Raw genomic sequence first — 24,562 nt, 5'->3', positions numbered from 1 at the left:
AAAAGTAGCTTGGGGTGATGTCTTCTTCCCCTGACTCTGGGTAAATGGAGGAGGTCGCATTGGCCTTCCCCTCTGATTTTCTCCCCCCACCCCCGAAAATAAAGCCTGTTTCTAACCCCCCCAAGAAACTAAATGTGGGGCAGTCTGTCAAACAGAGCACAGACCACTCCTCCAGAGAATGGAAGGTGGTATTGCTTAATGGGAAAAATAAAATACAATAAAATAAATCTCCCTCTTCTTAGAAAAAAAAATGAATAGGTGGTCTTTCTAAGAGTATATTACCTGCTCTCTTTCCCCCACTTCTGGCCCTCTAATACTGCCCCTCCCCCACCAAATTGGATTGGGGGGGTCTTTCCAAAATGTCAGGGGCTGCCCCCTTTTTAATTTACGTTTCCATGTCCTGTTTGCAGAGGTTCAGACAGGGAGCAGGTGGATTCCCATACCCCCCCCAATAACTCTTTTCAGACCCCCCCCCCAAATAAAGGAGCACTTCTCTAGAGGGGATGTAAGCAAGAGAGTTGATAGAATATTGTCTTTTATTTTAGAGGCGGTTGGCTGACTTAAAGAACCCCAAGGACGACCCCCCTGCAAACCCCCCCTGTTTTATTTAATAACAGAAGCCCTTTTTAAAAAGATACTTCAGGCAGGGTGGCTAAAATTCTCCCTTTTTATTTTATTCAGAAGGCTTATTTAATTCTCTACAAAAATAGTGAACCGGGAATAATTAAAAATTATTCATCTTCCTGAATATTTTCATAACATTTGCTTCACTCTGAGGAAATCCATTGACGAAGCCGAAAAATAGAAACAAAAGCCAACATTCAGACGAAACGTGAGAAATTTTGCATTTAGTCCCACCCAGAAGCATACCAAGGTTATGTGCCCCAGCTTCCTAGATTATTTTCCCCATTCTTATTTTGTGGAAACAGGTTTATTTAACCCCTCCGAAAGGGGGGCGGGGAGATCTAGGCTTTCTAGAACCCAAATCACTGGTTATTTCCTGGGTCGGTTTCCACTGCCAAAGCCATAAGAAGTGTACGGGTGTTCTTCTTCCTCTTCCCGCAAAGATTTCTTCTTTCCCGTCAAGAAAAATAAAAGACAGGGAAGAGAAGACAGGGCCCCTAGAAGATATTACTGGAGCAATTGCAGTTGTTTTAAAAAGAAGGGGTGTGTTCTGACATTAAATCCATAGGGTACCCTCCCAATGCCTTAAAATCGAGTGGGGGCTCCCTTGGACCATATAGGGAGTGCTGAACAGATGTGCTTTATGTTCAAGGGTGGAAAAGCCCCACCCCTGTTTTCTGGTTGCAGATGTGTTGACGGTAAAGGGTCATAGTTAAGCGAGGGCCGTGATAGATGTAAGAAAAACAGAATTAACAACTGGACGGTGTCCCTTTCCCCCTTAAATTCCCCCTTTCCTTCTCCTCCCATGAAAAATACAAATATATTAAGTGATGTCCTTATTAACCCCTTCTCAGCTGGCTGAAATCAGAAGAGATCTATACTTCTGTCTCCTTTTTGACCCCCTTTGTGATTACTCTCATCCATCTTTAAAGAGATGCCCAAGATGTTCCTCAATAATTTTTGGGGAGGCATTTTGGATGCTTTTCATTCCGCGGGAACTTTACTGACCCTGAAATATGCTGAGCTCAAAGGATGTTGGCGGAGAGCGGTTCTCTTCTGGCACTTTCAAAAGGACCTCACTGGCACGTTTTTGAAGAGGTACCTTGTTTTAAAGCATGCCTCTAAAGTGAAATCTCAGCGATGTGCCGAATCAGGAACGAGAGGCGGGGGTTCTCGTCTTCCAAAGGCTGAGAAGTCTTCTGCCCCTTTAAGGAGACCCAGGGAGGAAAGAATCTCATCTGGCATGGCTTTTCCCATCTGTCCTGCAACAGCAGGGAAAGCAGGGTCTCTCGTCTGTTTTGTTTGGATATTTATATCCCACTTTTCTCCCCAACGGGAACCCAAAGCAGCTGACGACGTTGTTTTGCTCCATTTTGCCCTCACAACAACCTTGTGAGGTGGGTTAGGCTGAGAGAAAGTGACTGGCCTGAGTTCGCCCAGGGTGCTGTCATGGCAGGGTGGGGCTCCATACCTGGGTCTCCCAGATTCAAGCTCGACCTTGCTTATTACACCCTGCTCTGAAAGGTACAAGAGGCACCGGAACCTCCTACTTTTCCAAAGTCACTTCTGGATTTGTCTCCCAAACAACTGGGGAACCACAAATTATTTTCTCACAAAACTGAACACACTTCTCATCCCAAAGAACCAAATTGGTTTGGGGGAGGGGCACTAGGACCCAAGCAGAGCATTCTAGAACAACGGCGGCCAAAAAATGGCAGATGAATCCCCAAATTTCCTGTTCTCTTTATCCTGAACAGGGTATACCATGCCTTATTTCCGTGGTGGTGAACCTTTGGCACTCCAGATGTTATGGACTACAATTCCCATCAGCCCTTGCCAGCATGGCCAATTGGCCTAGTGCCCCTCCCCCAAACCAATTGGCCATGCTGGCAAGGGCTGATGGGAATTGTAGTCCATAACATCTGGAGTGCCAAAGGTTCGCCACCACGGCCTTATTTGTACCTAGACTGGATTACTGCAATGGACTCTTCTTGGAGCTAAGCTTGGAGAGTATCTGGAAGCTGCAGTTAGCGGAAGATGTTGTCACTGGACTGCTGGTCAGGGCCACTTATCAAGATTACATGTCCCCAAAATTACAGCACTTTTGTACTGGCTGTCTATCTGCTCCTGAGCCCAATCCAAGGAATTGACCTTTAAAGCCCTGCATGGCTTGGAACCAAGGTTTCTAAAGAACCATCTTCTCTTATGCATACCTGTCCAGGAATTTAGATCACAGAGAGAACCCCTCTTGACTGTCCACCAAAGAAGCTGTACAGGGGAGAAAGGGGGGATATAAATCCAAACTCTTCTTCTACATGAAAGCAGGGCCTTTTCGGTGATAGCCCCAAGATTATGGAACAATCTCATCTGGGAGGTGCGTCTGGCCCCCTCACTCTTGTGTTCACTGAAGAGGGTTTTATTTAGGATGGCATTAGGTTAATTTTAGTTCTCCAGCCTACTGGTACTTGTAAATGACTGATTTTCAGTTAGCGCTTTTATGTGTTTTATTGTCCTTTATATTGTAAGCTGCCTTGATTTCCTGTCTGGAAGAAAGGAGGCTAATAAACCTTTTAAACGAACAAGTAAGAGCAAAGTAAAACGAAGCAGAGAAAAAGATGTCAGGCAGAGCAGTAAAATATTAACTTTTCTTACGAAACTGAAGACCGAGCATCAAAGGTCGCACGACGATGTCTAGCAGGTTTCGTTTAAATTAGGGGGGGTTTAATATCCCACAAGCCACTCTTCAGCTTTGAGATTGTGGGTTGATATGTTGCAGGCTCTAGGTCCTGTTTTAATTTTTCAAAGAAGGCTGTGGTATGCTTTGAACAGACATGGCTGACTTGAGGGTATGGGGGAGAGCCCTCTTTCCAGCACCCTAGAAGTCTTGTTTAAACAGCTGTGTGATAGCATGAAATACCTTCTCCTGACAGACCTCATGTATTCTGCCCTCGATTCCTGTTTTTTTTCCAGAATAGTTTATGCAGGCAGCAATGGTAAAACTTTGCAGGGGCTGCACCACTTCCGGCAGTTTGTTTGAACATCTGCCCGAATCTAGAAATATAGCAAGTCAAGGACGGGCGTCCTCGGTCAAACCCTTCTCTTTGATGTGCTAGCTTTCTGCATGCGGAGTCTGTCCCCCCCCCCTTTGGGATTCATGAAAGGCATGCCGTCTCTTTCCACAAATGGTACAGTCCAGGGTCTGGCCTATATATGCAGCAATACGACAAATGGGGTTGTACCACGGCTGAAAGAGGAAGTCATATTCTTCATCCTTCTGTGTGTACAAATTCCCTGAAGATTAAAAAGATAGCACATCAGGGCTAGAACCACTGATTATTTTTTATAAGTTTGGTTTCAAAGTATTTATTGCTGTTTTATGTGTTGTTTTACTAGTTGTTGTAAACTCCTCGGAGCTTTCTAGGGAAGGAGCCAGCATTTTAAAGGACCACACTTGGGGTTGGGGAATGTTTTGTCTTTTTGGGGATTTTCCAAGCAATAAGATGGAGAAGGGCAGAGAATCACTGCTCACAGGCAAATGGGATCACATCTTTGAGGGAGCTTGCGAGATTGGTTCTGCTGGGGTTCTCTGGTTTGCTTTCGGTTCTGTTGGGCTTGAGCTGCTGCATTCATCTTGGGTTCTGCCTGGATTCCTTGGCTTGAGGTCAGTTCTGTTCGACGGGTCTCCCTTTGTTTGCCTCAGATGGTTTGGCTTGGATTCTCTGCTTTGATATCGGATGAATGAGGTTCTCTACTTTGACATCGGATGCGGGGGGGTTGCCTCGTTTGGCTGTGGCCCTGCTGGGGTTTTCTAGTTGGATGTTGGTTCGGTTTCTTGGTTGTGTTCGGTTTGTTGGTTCGGTTTGTTGGTTGTGTTCGGTTTGTTGGTTCGGTTTCTGTCGGGAGGCTTTCGGCCAGCTGTTACTTGCTTCAGGGGGTGTTCTGCACTGTTCTTGACCCTGGAGAAAGCATGGAAACTTTTCCCCCCATAGGAAACACTGGAGAATGGCTGAATGTCAGGATAGGCTTTTCCTTCCATCGACAACATGCCTTGAGGTGGGACAGTTCACACCTATCCTGGATAGGGGGCTGCCCTCTTCCCCTCTCCTATGTTAATGGACCTTTCTCTTCCTTTCATTTTCCTTTGATGCTGGCAACTTTAGATAACTAGGAATGGCCCTGGCTCAGAAGGGTGTTGGTGGCAGGTGACTGGACTATGACTTCTCTGGCCTTGGGGAACTCGCCTCTCCAGGGGTCCTTTCTTTCCACTGTGTCTTTCTCACATTCCAGGAGGGAGGGGGAGATAGGGGCACAATGTGGGGATAAAAAGAATGACTGTTGCAAGTGTGATCAGAACTGGCTTTCGCAAAGCTGTTGTTATCAATAAAGACTTCTGATCCAGAATCCAGAGTCTCGCATTGAGTGTAGTCATAGAACGTGACATTGGGTGTGCTTTATTTAAGGGCCCATAGGGGTTTGATTCACTTGAAACTTGGAAGCGCTTTAGTGGATGGACAGCATTTACTCCACAGCAATTTTGGTGCCATTTGCTTGAAAAACTGCCCCTCCAGCCTCTCAGGGAGATTTCCATAGAGAGTAATGCTCTGGAATAATTTTGGAATCAAACAACAGCAAGTCCAAATACTGGACTGGTGTTGGTGCTGTGAGTAATCTGGAGTACAGATAATTAGGCCCTCCATTAAATCCAGATCTGAAAAATACCCATCTTGCCCTGATCCCCATTATCTTTCCCAAGGCCAGCAGGAGAGAAAACAGGGAAGGGGGTGCACTAAGGCAGAGGGCAATGCTCTAGGATTCACCCCAAACTCTGTGGTTTAATGACAGAGTTTAAGGGCAAATCCTAGAGCGTTGCCCTTGATGGAATGACTTCACCTCCAGTTTTCTCCAAGAGAGACATTGTATTCAGGTGCAACATGGGTGTATCTGTCCCAATGCTCCAGATCCAGGTGTTTCTACCTGTGGCTGGCAACCCTATAACTCCCAGGTGTCAAACTCACGGCCCTCCAGATGTTATGGACTACAGCTCCCATCATCCCCTGCCAGCATCATGCTGGCAGGGGATGATGGGAACTGTAGTCCATAACATCTGGAGGGCCACGAGAGTTTGACACCTATGCTATAACTCAATCCTCATCAGACCATTGAAAAGTAAAGTTGTTTTCTTTCATTTTCATTCTCCGTATTCCTCCCTTCCTCCCTTTTTTCCTTCCGTCCTTCCGTCCTTCCGTCCTTCCGTCCGTCCATCCTTCCTTCCTTCCTCCCTCCCTTCCTTCCTCCCTTCCTTCCTTCCTCCCTTCCTTCCTTCCTTCCTTCCTTCCTTCCTTCCTCCCTCCCTCCCTCCCTCCCTCCCTCCCTCCCTCCTTCCTTCCTTCCTTCCTTCCTTCCTTCCCTTCCTTCCTTCCTTCCTTCCTTCCTTCCTTCCTTCCTTCCTTCCTTCCTTCCTTCCTTCCTTCCTTCCTTCCTTCCTAATGTTATGTGAGTATGCAGGAAACCCCCTCCTGTGCATATATTGAAACCCCACTCTCGTCTGCAGTTGGATTTGTTTTGCCGTCCAGCTGATAGGCAGTGAGCCATGACAAATGGTATTAAAAATGTTCCTTTCGTACTGGGGACAGCTGTTTACAGTGGGTTTGGCTTCTCAGCCGGGCTCCTGCTGCTTCATTGGCTTGTCCCACTGGCTGTGTGTTTTTTTAATTGTCTGTTCGTGTGCGTGTGTGTTTGAATAACTGTGTTTGGTACACCACTTTGGAGACAGTCCATTGTGAGATGGGACATCGAGATTGGGATAAAATAAATAATGCGCAGAGATGAAAGGCAAAGTATAGCGGCCTAAAGTTGTTATATTGAATACCCTAATGTAGCTGGTAGCTGGCAAATGGCACTTTGACTCTTGAAACCCCCCAGAATGTGGGCTGTAAGGTGCTGCTGGAGTCAAAGCTAACCATTCGGGTTTTAGTATTATTACTGATTTTGCAGTAGAGTTGTGCTATTTTGCTACATGATGTTTTAAACGTTTGCAAGCTGCCTTGCCCCTGCCCCTGGCTGGAAACATGGCTGTAATAAAATGAAATAAACAACACGACAAAGAAGTCACATCATTGGGGATAGTTTTAATCTGCTTGGGGGATTCCAGGGTCCAACCACCATTTCTTGCAGCCCACTGTAGCCCCATTGTCCCTCCCCCCCTCTCCTCAGTTTCCTTCCCCCTGAGAGCCAGCATGGTGTAGTGGTTATGAGCAGGTGGATTGTAATCTGGAGAACTAGGTTTGATTCCCCACTCCTACATTCCTGCTGGGTGACCTTGGGCCAGTCACAGTTCTCTCGGAACTCTCTCAGCCCCACCTGACTCCCATGGTGTCTGTTGTGGGTAGAGGAAGGGAAAGGAGCTTGTAAGCCACCTTGAGTCTCCTTACAGGAGAGAAAGGTGGGATATAAATCCTTCTCCACCACCTCTTCTCCTCCTCCTCCTCCTCCTCCTTCTTCCCTGACCACACAAGTGGCCAGCATACCGCCCCATCTAAGGAGGATCTTCCAAAGATTCTGGAGGTCTTCCAGAATTAGAACTGATCTCCATAAATCACAAAGATTAGTTTTCCTGGAGGAAACGGCTGCTTTGAAGGGCGGAGCCGATGGCACTACACTTCTGAGACCCCCGCCCCTGCCTAAGCCCCTCCCTCCTCAGGTTCCACCCCCATGTCTCCACACAGCGTTGGATGCTTTCATAGCAGAATTCAATATGCATTAAGGAAGGCCTGTGATGTTAGGTTACCAACCGGCCAGTGTGGGCTGGAGATCTAGAACGACAACTGATCTCCAGGTGCCACAGATCATTTCCCCTCGAGAAAGTGGCAGCTTCCAAGGGTGAGCACTATGACATCACATCCCCACTGAGCCCCCTCCCCAAATTCTCACCCCCAACTCCCCAGACCATTTCCCAATTCAAAGTTAACAGCCCTTAGTCCCACAATATACTACTAGTATAAGGTGGTAAAGACTGAAAAGGAGCAGGATTTGTTGTTGGTTTCCGGGTCTTTTCCTCTTTCCTTCATCTGTTTATTTTTAAGGAGCATCCTTTTCTCATTAAATCCCACCCCACAATTGCTCGCGCACGCACACATGATATCAGGCCACACACACAAAAATCCGACGCTGCACAAATTGGGTCTCTTCGCATGATAGAATGAACTGCCCCTTCATCCGTGCTCCTATCCCTGAGTCCCGAAAGAAAAGATCTGTTTTATTTCCAAAACGTTCAGTGATCTGCCTTTTTAGTCCCACTCCCAGACATCTGAGCCCGGGTCAAGCATGCCTGCCTTCCCTGTTCGGCCCCTGCTGGGATGTGCCATTAAAGAAATCGGGTGGGGGCAGGGAGAGAGAGGGAGCATGGGAAAGTTATGTAAGATGTACTGGCTTAGTTTCCCCCTTATCGTGCCTGTACCTTGCAACGCACAGTGCTATTTGGAAATAAAAACGGCAAGTCGAGAGGAGGTTCGCACGTCTGACTCCCCTACCTTCAAAAATGGTGCAGTCCCGAGAGGGCTATCCCCTACATTTCATTGTTTCGAACATTTTACCTTTTCCGAGGTTTTGTAATAACGATACGTCTCCGTTACGAGTCCCTCTTCTGCTTTTCTGGCGTGTTCCGTTTCCACTCTGGAAAATGAAGCCAAGCCTTTCCGCATTCTTTTGATTCAGCGATAGCTTCACTGGGGAACCGCGAGACAGCCAACAGTATAAGACATATTTTCCGGGAACGCGTCTGTGCTTTGGGGGGGGGGGGCTGTTCTCCACATGTACGGTGAAGAGAAATGGAAACGTTGCTGGGATTATAATAAGCTCGGTGGCAGGTCGAACGTTTGGTTTGCGGAGAGTCCCAGATTCAATCTCTTGTCTTCTCCACTTAGAAAGCTCTTGTAATGTTGAGAAAGACTTTTGTTAAAGAACTGCTTCCAAGCACAATAATCTATGATAGGTATAGTGTGACGCCGTACAAGCCAGGCTGTGATCAGTTTCTTTTCCCTCTAGGAATCAGCCCCAAAAATCTAGCCTCCTGGCATGCTTCCAGCCTTTAAGGATTTGAATTTGAATGGTCGTCTTTATGAACCATTGATACCAGAAAACCAACTCCCCAGTCTTCCTGGTTGTCATTATTTTATTCAAGCTAAAACATGTCAAAGGCGTTGGGGTATAGGACTAAATAAAATGGGTCACCCTGGCTGTCATCATGGTTAAAACCTCAGATAAAATTGTTGAAAATATTAGGTGCCACCGTGAAATTTCTAGGCCCCGGGGTGACCTGGGTGCCAGGGATTCATTGAGCCCTGGTATAAAGTAACCTCATAGCACCAAGGATTTCAGGAGAGGCGTTGCGGCTCTGTGATGTCTCCACACTTGGTGAGAGCCAGCATGGTGTAGTGCCGTGGTGGCGAACCTTTGGCACTCCAGATGTTATGGACTACAATTCCCATCAGCCCCTGCCCGCATGGCCAATTGGCCATGCGGGCAGGGGCTGATGGGAATTGTAGTCCATAACATCTGGAGTGCCAAAGGTTCGCCACCACTGGTGTAGTGGTTAAGAACAGATGGACTCTTATCCGGAGAACCAGGCGTGTTTCCCCACTCCTCCGTGGGAAGACTTCTGGGTGACCTTGGGTTAGTTCACAGTCCTTTCTGAACTCTTTCAGCCCTACTCACATGACGTCTGTGGTGGAGAGAGGAAGAGAATGGAGTCTGTAAGCTGCTTGGAGACTCCTTATGGGTGAGAAAAGCAGGGTATAAACCAGGGGTCTGCAACCTGCGGCCCTCCAGACGTTTGTGGACTACAAACCCCATCAGACCCTGCCAGCATGAACATCTGGAGAGCTGCAGGTTGCAGACCCCTGGTATAAACTCTTCTTCTCTTCTTTTGCTCACACAAGTACATGTATGTTTCCCAAATGAGGCAAATAACATCTTTTGGGAAGAAGAAGAAGAAGAGGAGAGTTTGGATTTACACCCCACCTTTCTCTCCTGTAAGGAGACTCAAGGTGGCTTACAAGCTCCTTTCCCTTCCTCTCCCCACAACAGACACCTTGTGAGGTAGGTGGGGCTGAGAGAGTCCAGAGAGAACTGTGACTAGCCCAAGGTCACCAAGCAGGGATGTAGGAGGGCGGAAACACATCTGGTTCACCGGATAAGCCCCCACCACTTAGGCGGAGGAGTGGGGACTCAAACCTGGTTCTCCAGATTAGAATCCACCTGCTCTTAACCACCACACCACTCTGGGAGTGTGGAAAAACATCTGGTTCATCAGATAAGCCTCTGCCACTCATGTGGAGGAGTGGGGGATCAAACCCAGTTCTCCAGATTAGAATCCACCTGATCTTAACCACTACACCATGCTGTTTTAGATTTGGAAATGGGATGGGTGAGTTAAGCTTTGTCCCAAGCAGCATTCTATCCTTCCAAGGCTGGCCAAATGAGTATCCAGCTTGCTGGGGGTAAAGTGTGGGTGACTGGGAAATGCAATAGCAAACCACCCTATATACATAGCCTGAATAGTAAACATCAGGATGTGATGTCATTTCTTGGGTCGGTAATGATGCAGTTCTTACATACCTTTATCTTTTGCCCTATATTCTGTGCTCCCAATTTGAAAGGGGACTCCAAATACACAGGACTTAAGCTTCAACATGCAACTCCCAGGGGCACTTCTGTTGGATAGGAGATGGGGTGGACTGATAAACAGTATAAGAACATAAGAACAAGCCAGCTGGATCAGACCAGAGTCCATCTAGTCCAGCTCTCTGCTACTCGCATTGTCCCACCAGGTGCCTTTGGGAGCTCACCTGCAGGATGTGAAAGCAATGGCCTTAAGAACATAAGAAAGAGTCCTGCTGGATCAGACCAGAGTCCATCTAGTCCAGCTCTCTGCTACTCACAGTGGCCCACCAGGTGCTATTGGGAGCTCACATGCAGGAGGTGAAAGCAATGGCCTTCTGCGGCTGTTGCTCCCGAGCACCTGGACTGTTAAGGCATTTGCAATCTCAGATCAAAGAGGATCAAGATTGGTAGCCATAAATCGACTTCTCCTCCATAAATCTGTCCAAGCCCCTATTAAAGCTATCTAGGTTAGTGGCCATCACCACCTCCTGTGGCAGCATATTCCAATATGTAGTCAGGACATCTGCCGACACTCACAGGATATCACACAAAGGTAGATGTACCAGTGGTGTGTTACTGTTACGTGGTTGCCCTCTTTCTCCGCGCATGTTCTGTTCAGTGGCGCAGAAGTGTCGAAAGAGCTGAGTGTTCATTTGCAGATCTTTCGAGCACTCTTCCCTTGGACAGCGTAAGCAGAAATGGTGGTCTCAAAAGAACACAAAGCAGAACACTGTGTTGTTTTAAAGACTTGGCGTTTTGACCTACATAGTGCTTTCTTGGCATCTCGCCGTGCTTGGAACGGGGCCCGTCTCCGTTGCGCAAAGTGCACGGCTGGCATTTTCATGAAACCTAATATTTCACCGTCTCTCCGCTTGTTTACTCTCTGGCAGGCAAAACGAAGGCCACGAGGACGAAGAATTCTTACCCACCGGAGAAGCGGCCATCGATTCCTACCCAAACTGGCTCAAATTCCACATTGGCGTGAATCGATACGAACTGTACTCCAGACACAACCCGGCGATCGAAGCCCTGCTGCAGGACCTGGCGACTCAAAAAATCACGAGCGTCGGTAGGTTGATGAACGTGCCGTTCCCCGTAGGGGGTTGCTCTTTCCTCCTGACTACTGCCTGTATTTGGATATGAAAGGAGTTGGGGCTCACTGGTAGAATGTATGTTTGGGATTTTGAAGGTTCAATTCCTGGTTTCTCCCGCAGAAAAGGATCAGGAACTGGGTGATGCTAAAGACCTGTGTCTGAGACTGTGGAGGATATTGGGAGATGCTGTGGTTCAGTGGTAGGACCTCCGCTTGGCATGTCTAAAGTCCCAGATTCAATTCCTGGCATCTCCAGCAGAAAAGGATCAGGTAGCAGGTGAGGCTAAAGGCCTGTGTCTGAGATTCTGGAGGATGTTGGGAGGGACTCAGTCCTAGAACATCCGCTTGGTTCAATTCCCCGGTTCAATTCCGGACATCTCCAGTGGAAATGGCCAGCTTGTAGATGATGGGAAACATCTTGACCTCAGATCTTGAAGAGCTTGATGCCAGTCTGAATAGAGAAGGCTGACCTTGGTGAACCAATAGTCTGACATAAGCCATCTTCTTGCGTTCGTATCCATATTTTGCATGCATCTGGTATCCCTAAAAGTCTTGTTTTCCCGAGCTGGATCGCTTTAAAGAGATAGTCCCAAGGGCACGCTGGCAGGAGTCCAGTTGCTAAGTGCAGTGAGAGGTTCTCATCATTTTTGCATGAGGTTCGCTGTGCATGAGGTTTTGCTCAGAGGTTCGCTTTGCCAAGCCAAGTTGGGCCATCCAACCCAGCAACCGAGGCCGTGGCTGAGTGGCGGAATATCTGCTTTGCTTGCAGGAGGTCCCAAACTCAACCACTGGGATCTCCAGTTAAAAGAAGTGGGCAATAACCAATATGAAAGACACTGGTAAGCTGGTGCTGGTCATAGCAGGTGAGAGTGACCTTAATAGGTTGAGGGTGGCAGTCAGCAGGTATCTTCAGGTGTTCAAATGTCTGTTCCGGATAGTAGGTCTTCATTCGCCAACAATTTGGTTTGGGCAGGGGCGTGGCTCAAGTGGTAGAGCATTTGCTTGGCATGCAGTCAGCCCCAGGTTCAATTCCCGGCATCTCCAGCTAAAACTATTAGGTAGGAAGTGATGGGAAAGACTTCCATCTGAGTCCTGGGGAGCAGCTACCAGTCTGAGTAGACAATATGTATCTTGATGGACCAATGATTTGATTCTGCATAAGACTGGCTCACAGAAGCGTAGCTGGACCAAACCGCGCCTGGTGCGCATTCTATATTTTCCGCCCCCCATGGCCCCCCGCAGTGCCCTCCCCGCGGCATCCCCCCTTCCCACACTTATCTTAGTTCCTTTCCTTTTTTTGAACTTTTTCAGGCTGCAAAAAGGCCTGTTCACAGTAAAAACGGTCTGATGGGAACTATACTTGTGAGCCCCAAGGTCTCCTGGGAACTGTAGTTCCTCAGGCGGTGGGGGAAGGGGGTGGGGGGCACCACTGGGGGGCACCGCTGGGGGTGGGGAAAGGGGGTGCTGGGGGTGATTTTCCGCACCCCCAGGTGTGTACCTGGTGCACGCGCACCCCCCTTCCCCTTGTAGCTCCGCCACTGCTGGCTCATGTGTCCATGCATTCATAACCAATCTGAGACCCTAAAAACCAACATAGTGTTGTTGTTCAGAGCAGCAGACTCTTATCTGGAGAACTGATTTGGGTTCCTCATTCTTCCATGTCAGTGGCAGACTTTTATCTGGTGAACTGGATTTGTTTCTCTGCTCCTCCACATGAAGCCCGCTGGGTGACCTTGAACCAGTTGCAGTTCTTCAAACTCTGTCAGCCCTACCTATCCCACAAGGTTGTGCAGAGAGGAAAGGGAGGTGATTGTCAGCCTCAAAGGCAGAAAAAGGTGGGGTAATAAAAGCCAACACGTCTTTTGGCGTAGGAGGTTAAGAGCTCGTGTATCTAATCTGGAGGAACCGGGTTTGATTCCCTGCGCTGCCACCTGAGCTGTGGAGGCTTATCTGGGGAATTCAGATTAGCTTGTACACTCCCACACATGCCAGCTGGGTGACCTTGGGCTAGTCACAGCTTTTCGGAGCTCTCTCAGCCCCACCTACCTCACAGGGTGTTTGTTGTGAGGGGGAAGGGCAAGGAGATTGTCAGCCCCTTTGAGTCTCCTACAGGAGAGAAAGGGGGGATATAAATCCAAACTCTTCTCTAAGATGCCCAAATGCAACCTCTGGTGGCCCACCAAGGCATTGAAGACTATGCATGGTGGTTGCTGAGGTAGATTTTGAAACGTGACACAAGGTTGTTGGGCAGCTCCCGTGTCTCTTTTATTGGGATGTTAACCAAAAGAACAAACACTGTCTTGGTCCATAAATGGAGGGAGGCAGACTTTTACAGTGTAAATAAATATGGAAGGGAGCATGTGGCGTCGCACGTGCAGAGGTTCTCGGGCAGTGATTCTTAGCGTTCTGAATACAGTTGTTTGCAAATTTGTCCCTGTATTTGTCAGTAACATATCCTATTGTATGGGATTGGGAGGGAAGGACTGACCTTGGCCCAGGCTGGGCTGACCTTGTCAGATCTCAGAAGCTAAGCAGGGTCAGCCCTGGTTAATACTTGGATGGGAGACCACCAAGGAAGTGTGGGGCTGCTTCTGAGAAGCAGACAATGGCAAACCACCTCTGTTCATGTCTACCCTGACCTGGATGGCCCCAGCTGGCTCGATCTCATCAGATCTCAGAAGCTAAGCAGGGTCAGCCTTGGTTAAGTCCTTGGATGGGAGACCACCAAGGGAGACTCTACAGAGGAAGGCAATGGCAAACCACCTCAGCTTCACTTGCCTTGAAAATCTCTTGCTGGTGCTGCCATAAGTTGGAAGCTAAGCAGGGTCACTATTTGGGTGGGATACCACCAAGGAAGGCTCTGCAGCAGTGGCGTAGGAGCATCAGTGGTGTAGGAGGTTAAGAGCTCATGTATCTAATCTGGAGGAACCGGGTTTTATTCCCAGCTCTGCCGCTTGAGCTGTGGAGGCTTATCTGGGGAATTCAGATTAGCCTGTACACTCCCACATGCGCCAGCTGGGTGATCTTGGGCTAGTCACAGCTTCTCAGAGCTCTCTCAGCCCCACCTACCTCACAGGGTGTTTGTTGTGAGGGGGGAAGGGCAAGGAGATTGTAAGCCCCTTTGAGTCTCCTGCAGGAGAGAAAGGGGGGATATAAAGCCAAACTCTTCTTTTCTTCTTCTGCAGAGGAAAGCAATGGCAAACCACCTCTGCTTCTCACTTGCCTGGAAAGCCCCTTGCTGGGGTGCCCTAACTTGGATCTTTTTTTAGTTCTATGTTGTATCAACACTTCAGTGCTTCACAGCCTGGTGCTGCAGTTCTCTATTCCTCATATATTTGATGCTTAAAAGATTGCCCCCTCCCCCCCAAATAAAAGAACAGAGAAACACTGCAAATAAACAGGCAAGGGAGGATGGAGTGAGGTCCGAAAATGGCGCTGAGGAAGAAGTTTAGGGAAGCAAAGAAGTGTAGGAAATGTAGTCAATCAATCGCACAAGCAACTGGAGATGTTTTCAAAACATTTCAGCCAAAACCAATAGTTTAAAATGTTTTGAGGCTGGAAATAAAACATTTGGGGGTAAAAACAATGTGGAACTCCATGGAAGAAGCTTTTTTATTTCCTGCCTCAAAATGTTTTAAAAGATGGGAAGGGGCATGGACTAGAAATGGGCTGCTTTCACAACTTGGCCTCAGGGTGGTGATCTTTAGGCCCACGTCCTAAGATTGGCCTTGAGCAGACCTGCAGCTGATGAAAATCCCCTTTTCAGCCAGCACCTGTCCCTGGCGGCCATGAAAGTTCTCTCTCTAGATCCCATTTGGTTCCTCTGTTCAGACCCCCGGAAAGCACTGATGATTTGCAGCCAGTTAAATGTCCCAGAGGTCTACCAACACCTTGCCTCATCCCTTTCTCAAAGGTCACCAGGCACAGATAGAAGCACAACCTTCTCTCCTTGCACAACCAAGCGCAAGGCGCACCAGCTCATTTATGAACAGTTCCTCTCCAAATGTGCTGGAGATGGAGAGAGAAACGGGGGCATGTTTGGATGTATGCTGTTTTGTGCTGGGGGCGGGGATTTAAACACCCTGCCAAGAGAAGCGGATTGTTACAAGACGTGCCAGTGGAGCAGCATTATACGCATACATTTTGCATTTGTGACTGCCTTGTGTAATGTATTCTGGTTTTGTTAGATACGGGGAAGTGGCACAAAAGCTTGCAGGGGGAATGTAGCTTCTTCCGCTCCCAAGCGACTGGGAATTTAATTCCGCCACCTCTCTTTTGAGCTTTCACTAGATATGGCCCACAAATATACAAGCTCGCCTCCGGAACCATAATGCTTCAAATCTGTCAGTCAGAACCTTTATTAGCACGAAACAATATACCGAATAAAATATACCGAATATACTAAATAAAATATGCCGAATATACCAAATAAAATACGCCGAATATACCGAATAAAATACGCCGAATACACTGAATAAAATGTGCCGAATATACCGACTAAAATACACCAAATAAAATATAAATGCAAGCATGATGTCCCTTATATTCTCATATCCTTCTATGCCAATGAAGGCTTGCTTCTAAAAAAAATATCCTCGTGGCTATCAGAAGAAACTTGGCAACTGCACAATTTGTGTGAGGGCACTGGTCAAACAATGCCCATTTCTGCACAAGTCATTGAAAACATTTTGCAGACGTTTGCAAAACATTTAATTCCCCCCCCCCGATTTTGTTTGTACTCACCCCCTCGAGTACTCACCTGTTATTGTATGAGGCTAAAAGAGTGACTTCGAAAGGAGACCTCCCGTGCCCCGCACCAACCATACCACAGCCCAGACTCTGAGCACACATCAGACTGAGCACACATCAGACTCTGAGCACACATCAGTTCCTTCCACACATGCAGAGTAATGCATTTTCAATCTACTTTCAATGCACTTTGCAGCTGGATTTGACTGTGCGGAGTAGCAAAATCCACTTGCAAACAATTGCAAAAGTGGATTAAAAGTGCATTATTCTGCATGTGCAGAAGGGGCCTAGGCTGTGACTACGCCTGAGCGTCAAGTTACCAGTTGGCAACAGGTTCGAATTAACAAGCCCGTCACAGGGGCTCGAAAGCCGTGAAAGAAAATGTTTGTATTCTTGGAGGGAAGTTGCCATAGCAGTGCGAGGTAATATTTATCCAACGTCACATTTTTCACTCCACGCCGCCCCATGCATTGCAGGATAATTTTCAAGCAATTATATGCAGTCAAAGCTTTCAAAGAAGAGGGATATTTTTTTAAAAAAATCAGGTGATTCTCGCAAACACAAGGCAGGGCTGGTTGGTTGCTAAGCATGCAGAGTCCCAGAGCTTGAAAAGCATCTTCTGATGGACACAACCTTTTGGTGGCGTTCCCTAAAGGATTGTGGGAACTGTAGGTTTATGAAGGCCTTGAACATTCAATAGGAGGACTCCAGTTCCCAGAATGCTGTGGGAGGGAGTTCAGACATCCTAGTGTGGAATGTTCCAAGTATGGACCTCTTTGTGTGGTCTGTGCTTGCGAGATTTCTTGTCCGTGGCTCAGGGGAGGAGCCTCTGCTGGCTTCACAGAATATTCCAGGTTCAACCTCTGGCACTTCTGACTGAGACCCTGGAGAGCAGCTGCCAGTCAGAGTTGGCAATACTGGTCTTCACAGACAAGGTGGCCAAGCTGCAACCAGCAATCCCCTGGGAGGAAATGGGAATTGGAACCTGGTGTGCCGGCATGCTAACCATGGAATCACAGAATCCTAGAGTTGGAAGAGACCACCAGGGCCATTGTTCTGGGAGGGGGGGCACTGTTCTGGGAGGGTGTTATTTTACAGTAGTCAAAGGAGAAAATGGGGAGAGTGGGAATAATTTTTGAGTAGTCTAGTTGGAAACAAGCCAGAACTCCAGTTTTGTTGCTAAGGGCCAGATAATCTGAAGTCAGAGGTGAGCTGAAAAGTCGTTTCCTCTTCCCCCCACTTTTTGGGTGGGGGGTCTCATATCTAAAGCCAGATCATCTTCTAACCCCCCCTCTTTTGCACCATGCCAAGCTCTGAGGGCATAATCAGCTCCTCGATATTATTTCTCATCGCCGCTTGGCAGCATGTTTACGAGGAAAAGGTGAGCGCTCAGGAACTCAGAGGCGATGGTGCATTCTGCCAGCATAATTACCTGAATTAGCACTCAAAAATGACCATAATTAGCGATTTCTTGGGTGCAATTTGAAATTTACATCTATAATAATGCCACCTGCGTGAGCCAAAGACTTGTTTAATTAGAAACGCCGCATGGCGTAGGATGGCGTGATGCTGCTTGTTAATAAGAAGTAGCCTCTTTTCTTCCCTTGAGCCAAAATTAATTGGAGATTTGCCCTTGATTTCCAAGAGGACTGGGAATGCCTCTGGGTTCTTTTTCTTTCTTGGCCACTGGAGTGCATCACCTGGCTCAGTTAATTTCTGGACCGCGTGGTGTCCTGGTCAAGAGCAGTGGACTCTAATCTGGAGAACCGGGTTTGATTCCCCACTCCTCCACATGAGTGCTGGACTCTTATTTGGTGGATTTGTTTTCCTGCTCCTACACATGAAGCCTTCTGGGTGACCTTCGGCTAGTCCCAGTTCTCTCCAAACTCTCTCAGCCCCATCTGCCTCACAAAGGTGTCTTTTGTGGGAAGAGGAAGGGAAAAGAGTTTGTAAGCAGCTTTGAGGCTCCTTAAAGGTAGGAAAAAATGGGGTATAATTCCAAACTCTTCTTCTAATATCTATGGCTTGTTTAACTCTGGTTATGCCCAGATGGCCAAGGCCAACCTGATCTCAGAAGCAGGCAAGGTAGACCCTGGTTAGTTCTTGGATATGAGACCATCAAGAATGTCCAGGGTTGCCACACACAGGCAGGCAAAGGCAAACCACCTCTGTTAGCCTCTTGTGCTGCCCTAAGAGGTGGGGGTCTGTCCCCTTTTGAGTGGAGAATTAGTGAGAGCAGACCTTTGGTTTAGCGATTGGTTGGGCAAGCTCGAGATCTTTGTTGCCTAGATATACCAAGATCAGCTTTTGCAAGCAAATTCACAGGAGAGCAAAATGAAGGTTAATTTAGGGAGAATAGGACTACGTACACAAGCATACCAAAGCAACAGAACTCACACTCAGTCCTAAGATCTAAGCAGAGTTGAGAAGATGAAGGGAACTGGGGAGTAGATGAAGGGAACTGGGGAATAAGGATTATAGTCACTTGGTCTTGGAGCAGGATGGTCAGATGATTAATGCTGAGCAACTTGTTCTAGCTCTGATAGAAGAAAAACAATGCATTGGGGACAGTATCAACAGGCAGAGAGGTGTCCAGAGATATTGAACACTGGATACTGGGAGAGGGGGCTTCTTATAGGGAAAAAGGGACCCTCTGGGTTATTCAGAATAGCCCTTAATCTCCCAAGACAAAGGGGTTCTGCTTTTCTGGGAAAGACAAGAGGCAGACATCAACTTTAAGTGTTGAGTCATTAATCTGGTGGTTTGAGTACTTAGCCTGATGAGCTAAGCTGGGAGTGCGCAGAGGTGGGCAGAAGGCTGAGTCAATCATAGCTGTAAAACAATGGCAATGCAAATAAGGTGGGTCTTTAGAGAGAGATTAGTCAGAGGAAGAAGTTTTGAGTTAACGCAATACTGGCAGAAACACTTGGGCACATACAATAACAAGTCCTTTCTTCGCAGAGCTGGGGATGGGAACGCTTTCCAAGGCAGAGCTTGGGGTCCCCCAGAGTATGTAATTCGAAGAGAAGAAAGGGCACCGAGGCAAGAGAACATAATCAGAGGTTTTGACTGAAAGCCATGTAGGAATGTGGCCCAGTATTTTTTTTTTACCTGAAAGCAGAAGTCAAGACTATAGAGGGATCTAAATTCGTTTCAAGTTCGTCCCTGACTTCTCCTCAGACTCTGCTGGGGCCAAGGCAGTCCCTGTGTGTTTTGGTTAATCTTTATATACGAGTGCAGATTAACTGTAACATTTGCCTTTGAATGTGTTTTCAACGCTGTGCAAACTTTCTGGTAATCTTTTCTAGAGTTGACTGTGCCCTTTTGGAGAGAATTAGGATGGCTTTTTTGAGATGGCAGGCAGGAGAGAAACTGACTGGCATTGAGGCATACCTGGTGACTTCTGAAAGCTGCTGTTAGAAAGCCTTTTTGGAACCTCTGTTCCGATCTCCATTTTGCGGCCTCGTTCTGGTGCCTTTCCTAGAAATTACTGGCAGCTCATGACTGAGGCAGTTTGGCCTTCTGGGTCTTCAGAGCGGGTTGTTTGTTTGTCTTAGTAGAAGTTAAAGTTCCACACTAAACATCTCCAAACATACCAATAGAACCTCTTAGTTTCTATTATGTAAAAGTGGAGTGGGATGAATAGGATTTCCCCCCTGTTTGCCACCGAAGATAGAATTGAGAACAGTCCCACCAACCAAAAGAACAAGAAGAGGAGTGGATTTATACTCCACCTTTCTCTCCTGTAAGGAGACTCAAGCTGGCCTACAAGCTCCTTTCCCTTCCTCTCTCCACAACAGACACCTTGAGAGGTAGGTGGGGCTGAGAGAGTTCTGAGAGAACTGGGACTAGCCCAAGTTCACCCAGCAGAGATGTAGGAGTGCAGAAACACATCTGGTTCATCAGAAAAGCCTCTGCGACTCAGGTGGAGGAGTGGGGAATCAAACCCTGTTCTCCAGGTTAGAATCCACCTGCTTTTAATCACTACATCGCAACTGAGTTCGGGTGAGACCAAACGTCAAGGTTTAATAGGTAGGCCGTGTACATTTCCGCAGATATGTGCATTTTTTTTTGTGCTAATGTAACCCCTATGTTCAGAATGGGTTGACCCAGAAAGGGGGTGGAGACTCAAAGCAGCAGAAGGCTGCAAATACTCGTGAAGTTGGAGGAATCGTCCCAGCCTGGTAGCCTTGCTTCCTCCAACTTCACCAGTTTTTGCAGCCAGCTTCTGCAGATCTGGCTGGAGTCTCCACCTCTCTTCAATCTAATGGCTATAGGAACCCATTCTGAACCATATAGTTACACTTAATGGCTACTGGTATGTATAGCGCGGACAATGGCAAGAGCTGAGGTATGATTTGAAATGGCTGCAGTGAGAATATAGATTTGGACGAGGCTGGTCAGCAGATGGCCAGCACCTTGAGGGAGATGATATATGGGTACATGGGAGTAGCTGGCATCACACGCCCCCGGATGTCACTTCTGTGGGAAACAGGAAGTGGCATTACATTGCTCTAGGAATTGCCAGGAAGTGTGTGGCTAAACCATAGAGTTTCCAGTGATTCCTAGAGTGGCATGGTGTCCCCTCTAGGGAAACATCACTGGCTTCTTTTCGTTTTTTAATTTTCCCCCACCGTAGGAAGAGTGTGTCACCCGTAGGAGGCCTGTGAGTTGGATGAGCTGTCCAAAGGAGCTGGGTTACTCAATTTGATCATATCGAGAATGCTGGACTGGTGTTTAATTGCAAGCCGCAGGTGGCTGAGCTGCAGATTGGATGCTCCAGGTAGTCCACATTATAAGAGTTCATGCCTGACTGAAACATGCAAATTCATGCTTCCTGGCTATAGCATTGAGTCAGATCATAACAGTGGCCTGGGCTTCCTTCTGCAACAGCCACACAGCCCAGAAAACCCACAACAACCAGTTCGTTCTGCAAGATTGGGCTCGCTTGTCAGGAAAGGGCAGAGCAGAAATCTAACAAATAAATAAGGGATCCAGTTTTTCGAAGGACTCACCCAATCCTGGCCCATTTACCCCATGGCTTGTTCTTTCCGCCCAGGCACAATGACATCACTTCCTGTTATGCTGGAAGCCGCATCATGGCATTGGAGATGACAATCGAACTGTTTCACCAGTCAATTTCTTCCCACCACCCAGCGACGACATAGTAGAAGATTTCCCACGATAAGCTGGAATCTGATAAATCTAATCTGAATGTACCCACTGTGTGGGGGGAGCCCCCATAAATCTCGATTCTTACCTGTATTCGTGTGTCATCTTCTTACATGGAGTGCTACTGAACTTTGCAAATTGCGTGAAAAGTCACGTTCGGCCTCGTTCCCCTTAAATTCCCCTGAAAAATCAGACCTACTGAGTGTCACCAACTTAATCTAATATATGAGAACGGCCCGCTTCTTCTGTGCCTGTTTAATGCAAAATTGCTTAATGCCCTTTAATTTCTAATTATTTATTTGTTCCTGTGGGACAGTTTGGTAACGCACGAGAAATCTGGGGTCAGCAAAACACTGGCCGAGGGAGAGGATTGTTTTGCTCAATGAGGAAGAGTAATTGGAAATGGTCATGAGCTTGCATAACGTTTTGTGCGTGCAAAACCGGGGAAAAGAAAAAATAAAGAGAGGCGATAGCTGAATTACAGAAGCGTGGTGACCACTGGCAATAAAGCTGCAGCAGAAGTAATTTTAAAAATGTGAATCTGATAGCATCGCTTAAAAGCAAGAAATTGTCCTCTACATGTTCGGGGTGGGGGAATACATGGTTGGGTTTATTCCCTTTTCATTGGGTTAGGTTGGGTTTATTCCCTTCCTGTTGACTTCTCGGTCTTTTGAAGAGGGGGATTTCTTTGACCTTTGGCACAAAGGATTTGTTCGGAAAGGACACACTAACCAGCATGACGAGCTTCTAAGAAGGTGTATTGAAAACTGGTTGTGGTGGGTTTTCTGGGCTGTGTGGCCGTGGTCTGGTGTATCACGGCCACACAGCCCGGAAAACCCACCACAACCAGTTGAATCCGCCCGTGAAAGCATTTGACAATACAGTGTTATTGAAAAGTTGAAAGATGGGTTGGTTTTCTCTGGTGAGGGTGAAGTAGAGGTAGCTTATGCCTGGTGTGGGTATGGCCCTGGGTCTGACTTAGGACATGGATTTCATTGTACTTAAATAAGTTCTGTCATCATAAGGACCTTGGAGAAGACTGAACGGATCAAACTGGTGGTCTGTCTAGTCCGGCGTCCTGTTTCACATGGTGGTGTAACAGATGGCGTAGAAGGCTCATAAACATAGAGGAAAGAGCCTTCCCTAGAGCTTGCCTCTTGGAACAGATGTTCACAGATTGACTCTTTCTGGAGGTGGAGGCTCCCTTTCGTCACCATGTACATTAGCCACTGATAGACTGCTCTTCCATAAATCTGACTCCCTTTTTCAAACCCTCTATGCTGGTGCGCCCCTCACCTGGATGGCTCAGCGTAGCCTGATCTTGTCAGTTCTTAGAAGCTAAGCAGCGTTGGCCCTGGTTAAGACTTGAGTGGGAGACCTACCAAGAGTTGCTATAAAGAAGAAGATTTTGGATTTATACCCCACCTTTCTCTCCTGTAAGGAGACTCAAGGTGGTTTGCAAACTCCTTTCCCTTCCTCTCCCCACAACAGACACCTTTTGAGGCAGGCGGGGCTGAGAGAGTCCTGAGAGAACTGTGACTAGCCCCGCGTTTCACCCAACAGGAATGTAGGAGTGCGGAAACACATCTGGTTCACCAGTTAAACCTCCGGCACACATGTGGAGGAGCAGGGAATCGAACCCAGTTCTATAGATTAGAATCCACCTGCTCTTAACCACCCACCTGTGTTCTCCTCGACAGGGTCACCATCGATCAGCTACAGCGTGACAGCACTTTCTACCCCTACTATGGCCTGGTCCATCACTAAGGGCGCTCGCAGTGCATCCCCCAATTTAATCAACTGAAATTACACCCTGAATTGGGGCTGCCGGTTGTTGCTATGGAAACGGGTTAACCTGAATCCTCCTTTCTCTGGAGGATGGGTGGAGATGCAAGTAGGTTCCCAACCTCCTGGTTGAGCCTGGAGATATCTCAGGAGCACAGCTGATCTCCAGGCAGAGAAGATTCCCCTGGAGAAAATGAGTGCTTGCGGGGGGGCGGGGAATCTGGCATTACACCTCACGGAAGTCCCGTCTCCCCATCCCAAAATCCTATGCTCCTCAGGCTGCATCCGAATCTCCAGGAATTTCCAAATGGAGGGTTGGCAGCGTTAGATGCAAGCAGAGTACGCAGCTGTATAAATCCCTCGTTCGCCGCTACAGTCAGCGTCGCTGAGCAGTGTCCTCGTGACCTCTGCCGGGCAGAGAGTCGACGTCAGAACTGAAAAATGGTTGCTCCGTTGGCGGCAGGGTTGTTTGCAAAGCACGGCCGGCGGAGAGACAGAACGAGCAAATTCCATTCATGTCCTCTTATCTGCAATTGGAGGGTTGCCACCTGGAGCCTTCTGAACATCTAGCTGATGAAGGACACGTGTTATTCCATGTCAACAAAGTCCAATGGCTCACTTTTGACTGGGAGAACCGGGCCAGTTTTTTAAACAAGAGAAGAGCTATTTCATTGTATGCCAGACCCACAAAGTAGCTGCGGAGGAACAGTTTGGGTTGCTGACCTCATTTTGCGAGTCTCCTTGAGGTGCATCTCCACCTGTCCTCCAGAGACAGGAGGGTTCAGGTTACCCTGTTTCTATAGCAGCAACCAGCAGCCCCAATTCAGGGTGTGATTTCAGTTGATTAAGTTGGGTGTAATTTCAGTTGATTAAGTGCGAGCGCACTTAGTGATGGACCAGGGCATAGTAGGGGTAGAAAGTACTGTCACACTCCTTGATAGGAGACGTCTGAGGGGGGATATGATTGAAGTCTATAAAATTATGCATGGGGTAGAAAATGTTGACAGGGAGGATTTTTTCTCTCTTTCTCTAATGGCCTACTAGGAACCAGCGGCACACACCGTAGAAATGCTGGGGAAGAATTAGGACTAATAAAAGGAAACGCTTCTTCAGCCCTGGCGCAGCATGTGTGATTTGGTGTTTGGAATATGGCTGCCACAGGAGGTGGTGATGGCCACTCACCTGGATAGCTTTAAAAGGGGCTTGGACAGATTGATGGAGGAGAAGTCAATCTATGGCTACCAATCTTGATCCTCTTTGATCTGAGGTTGCAAAGGCCTTAGCAGTCCAGGTGCTCAGGAGGCAGCAGCAGCAGAGGCAGGCGTTGGCTTTCACCTCACCAACATAGCCTGTGACTCCCAAAGAGACACCTGGTGGGCCACTGCGAGGTAGCAGAGTGCTGGACGCCAGATGGACTCTTGGTCTGATCCAGCGGAAGGCTCTTTCTTATGTTCTCAAAGGCCATTGCTTTCACCTCCT

The 24,562-nt window shown here is 47.7% G+C and overlaps 1 protein-coding gene across 1 annotated transcript in view; it reads left to right on the top strand.

Moving 5' to 3' along the window:
• Window positions 1-24,562, top strand: part of FAM20C (FAM20C golgi associated secretory pathway kinase) — a 77,881-nt gene that overhangs the window by 3,690 nt on the left and 49,629 nt on the right. The window contains exon 2 of the mRNA XM_048493710.1: window positions 11,175-11,353. Within this exon, the coding sequence (XP_048349667.1) occupies window positions 11,175-11,353 (179 nt within the window). The remainder of the gene's footprint in view (window positions 1-11,174; window positions 11,354-24,562) is intronic.

The sequence above is a fragment of the Sphaerodactylus townsendi genome, linkage group LG04 (assembly GCF_021028975.2).
Source record: "Sphaerodactylus townsendi isolate TG3544 linkage group LG04, MPM_Stown_v2.3, whole genome shotgun sequence".
NCBI lineage: Eukaryota > Metazoa > Chordata > Lepidosauria > Squamata > Sphaerodactylidae > Sphaerodactylus > Sphaerodactylus townsendi.
This window is presented reverse-complemented; position numbering and strand designations above follow the sequence as displayed.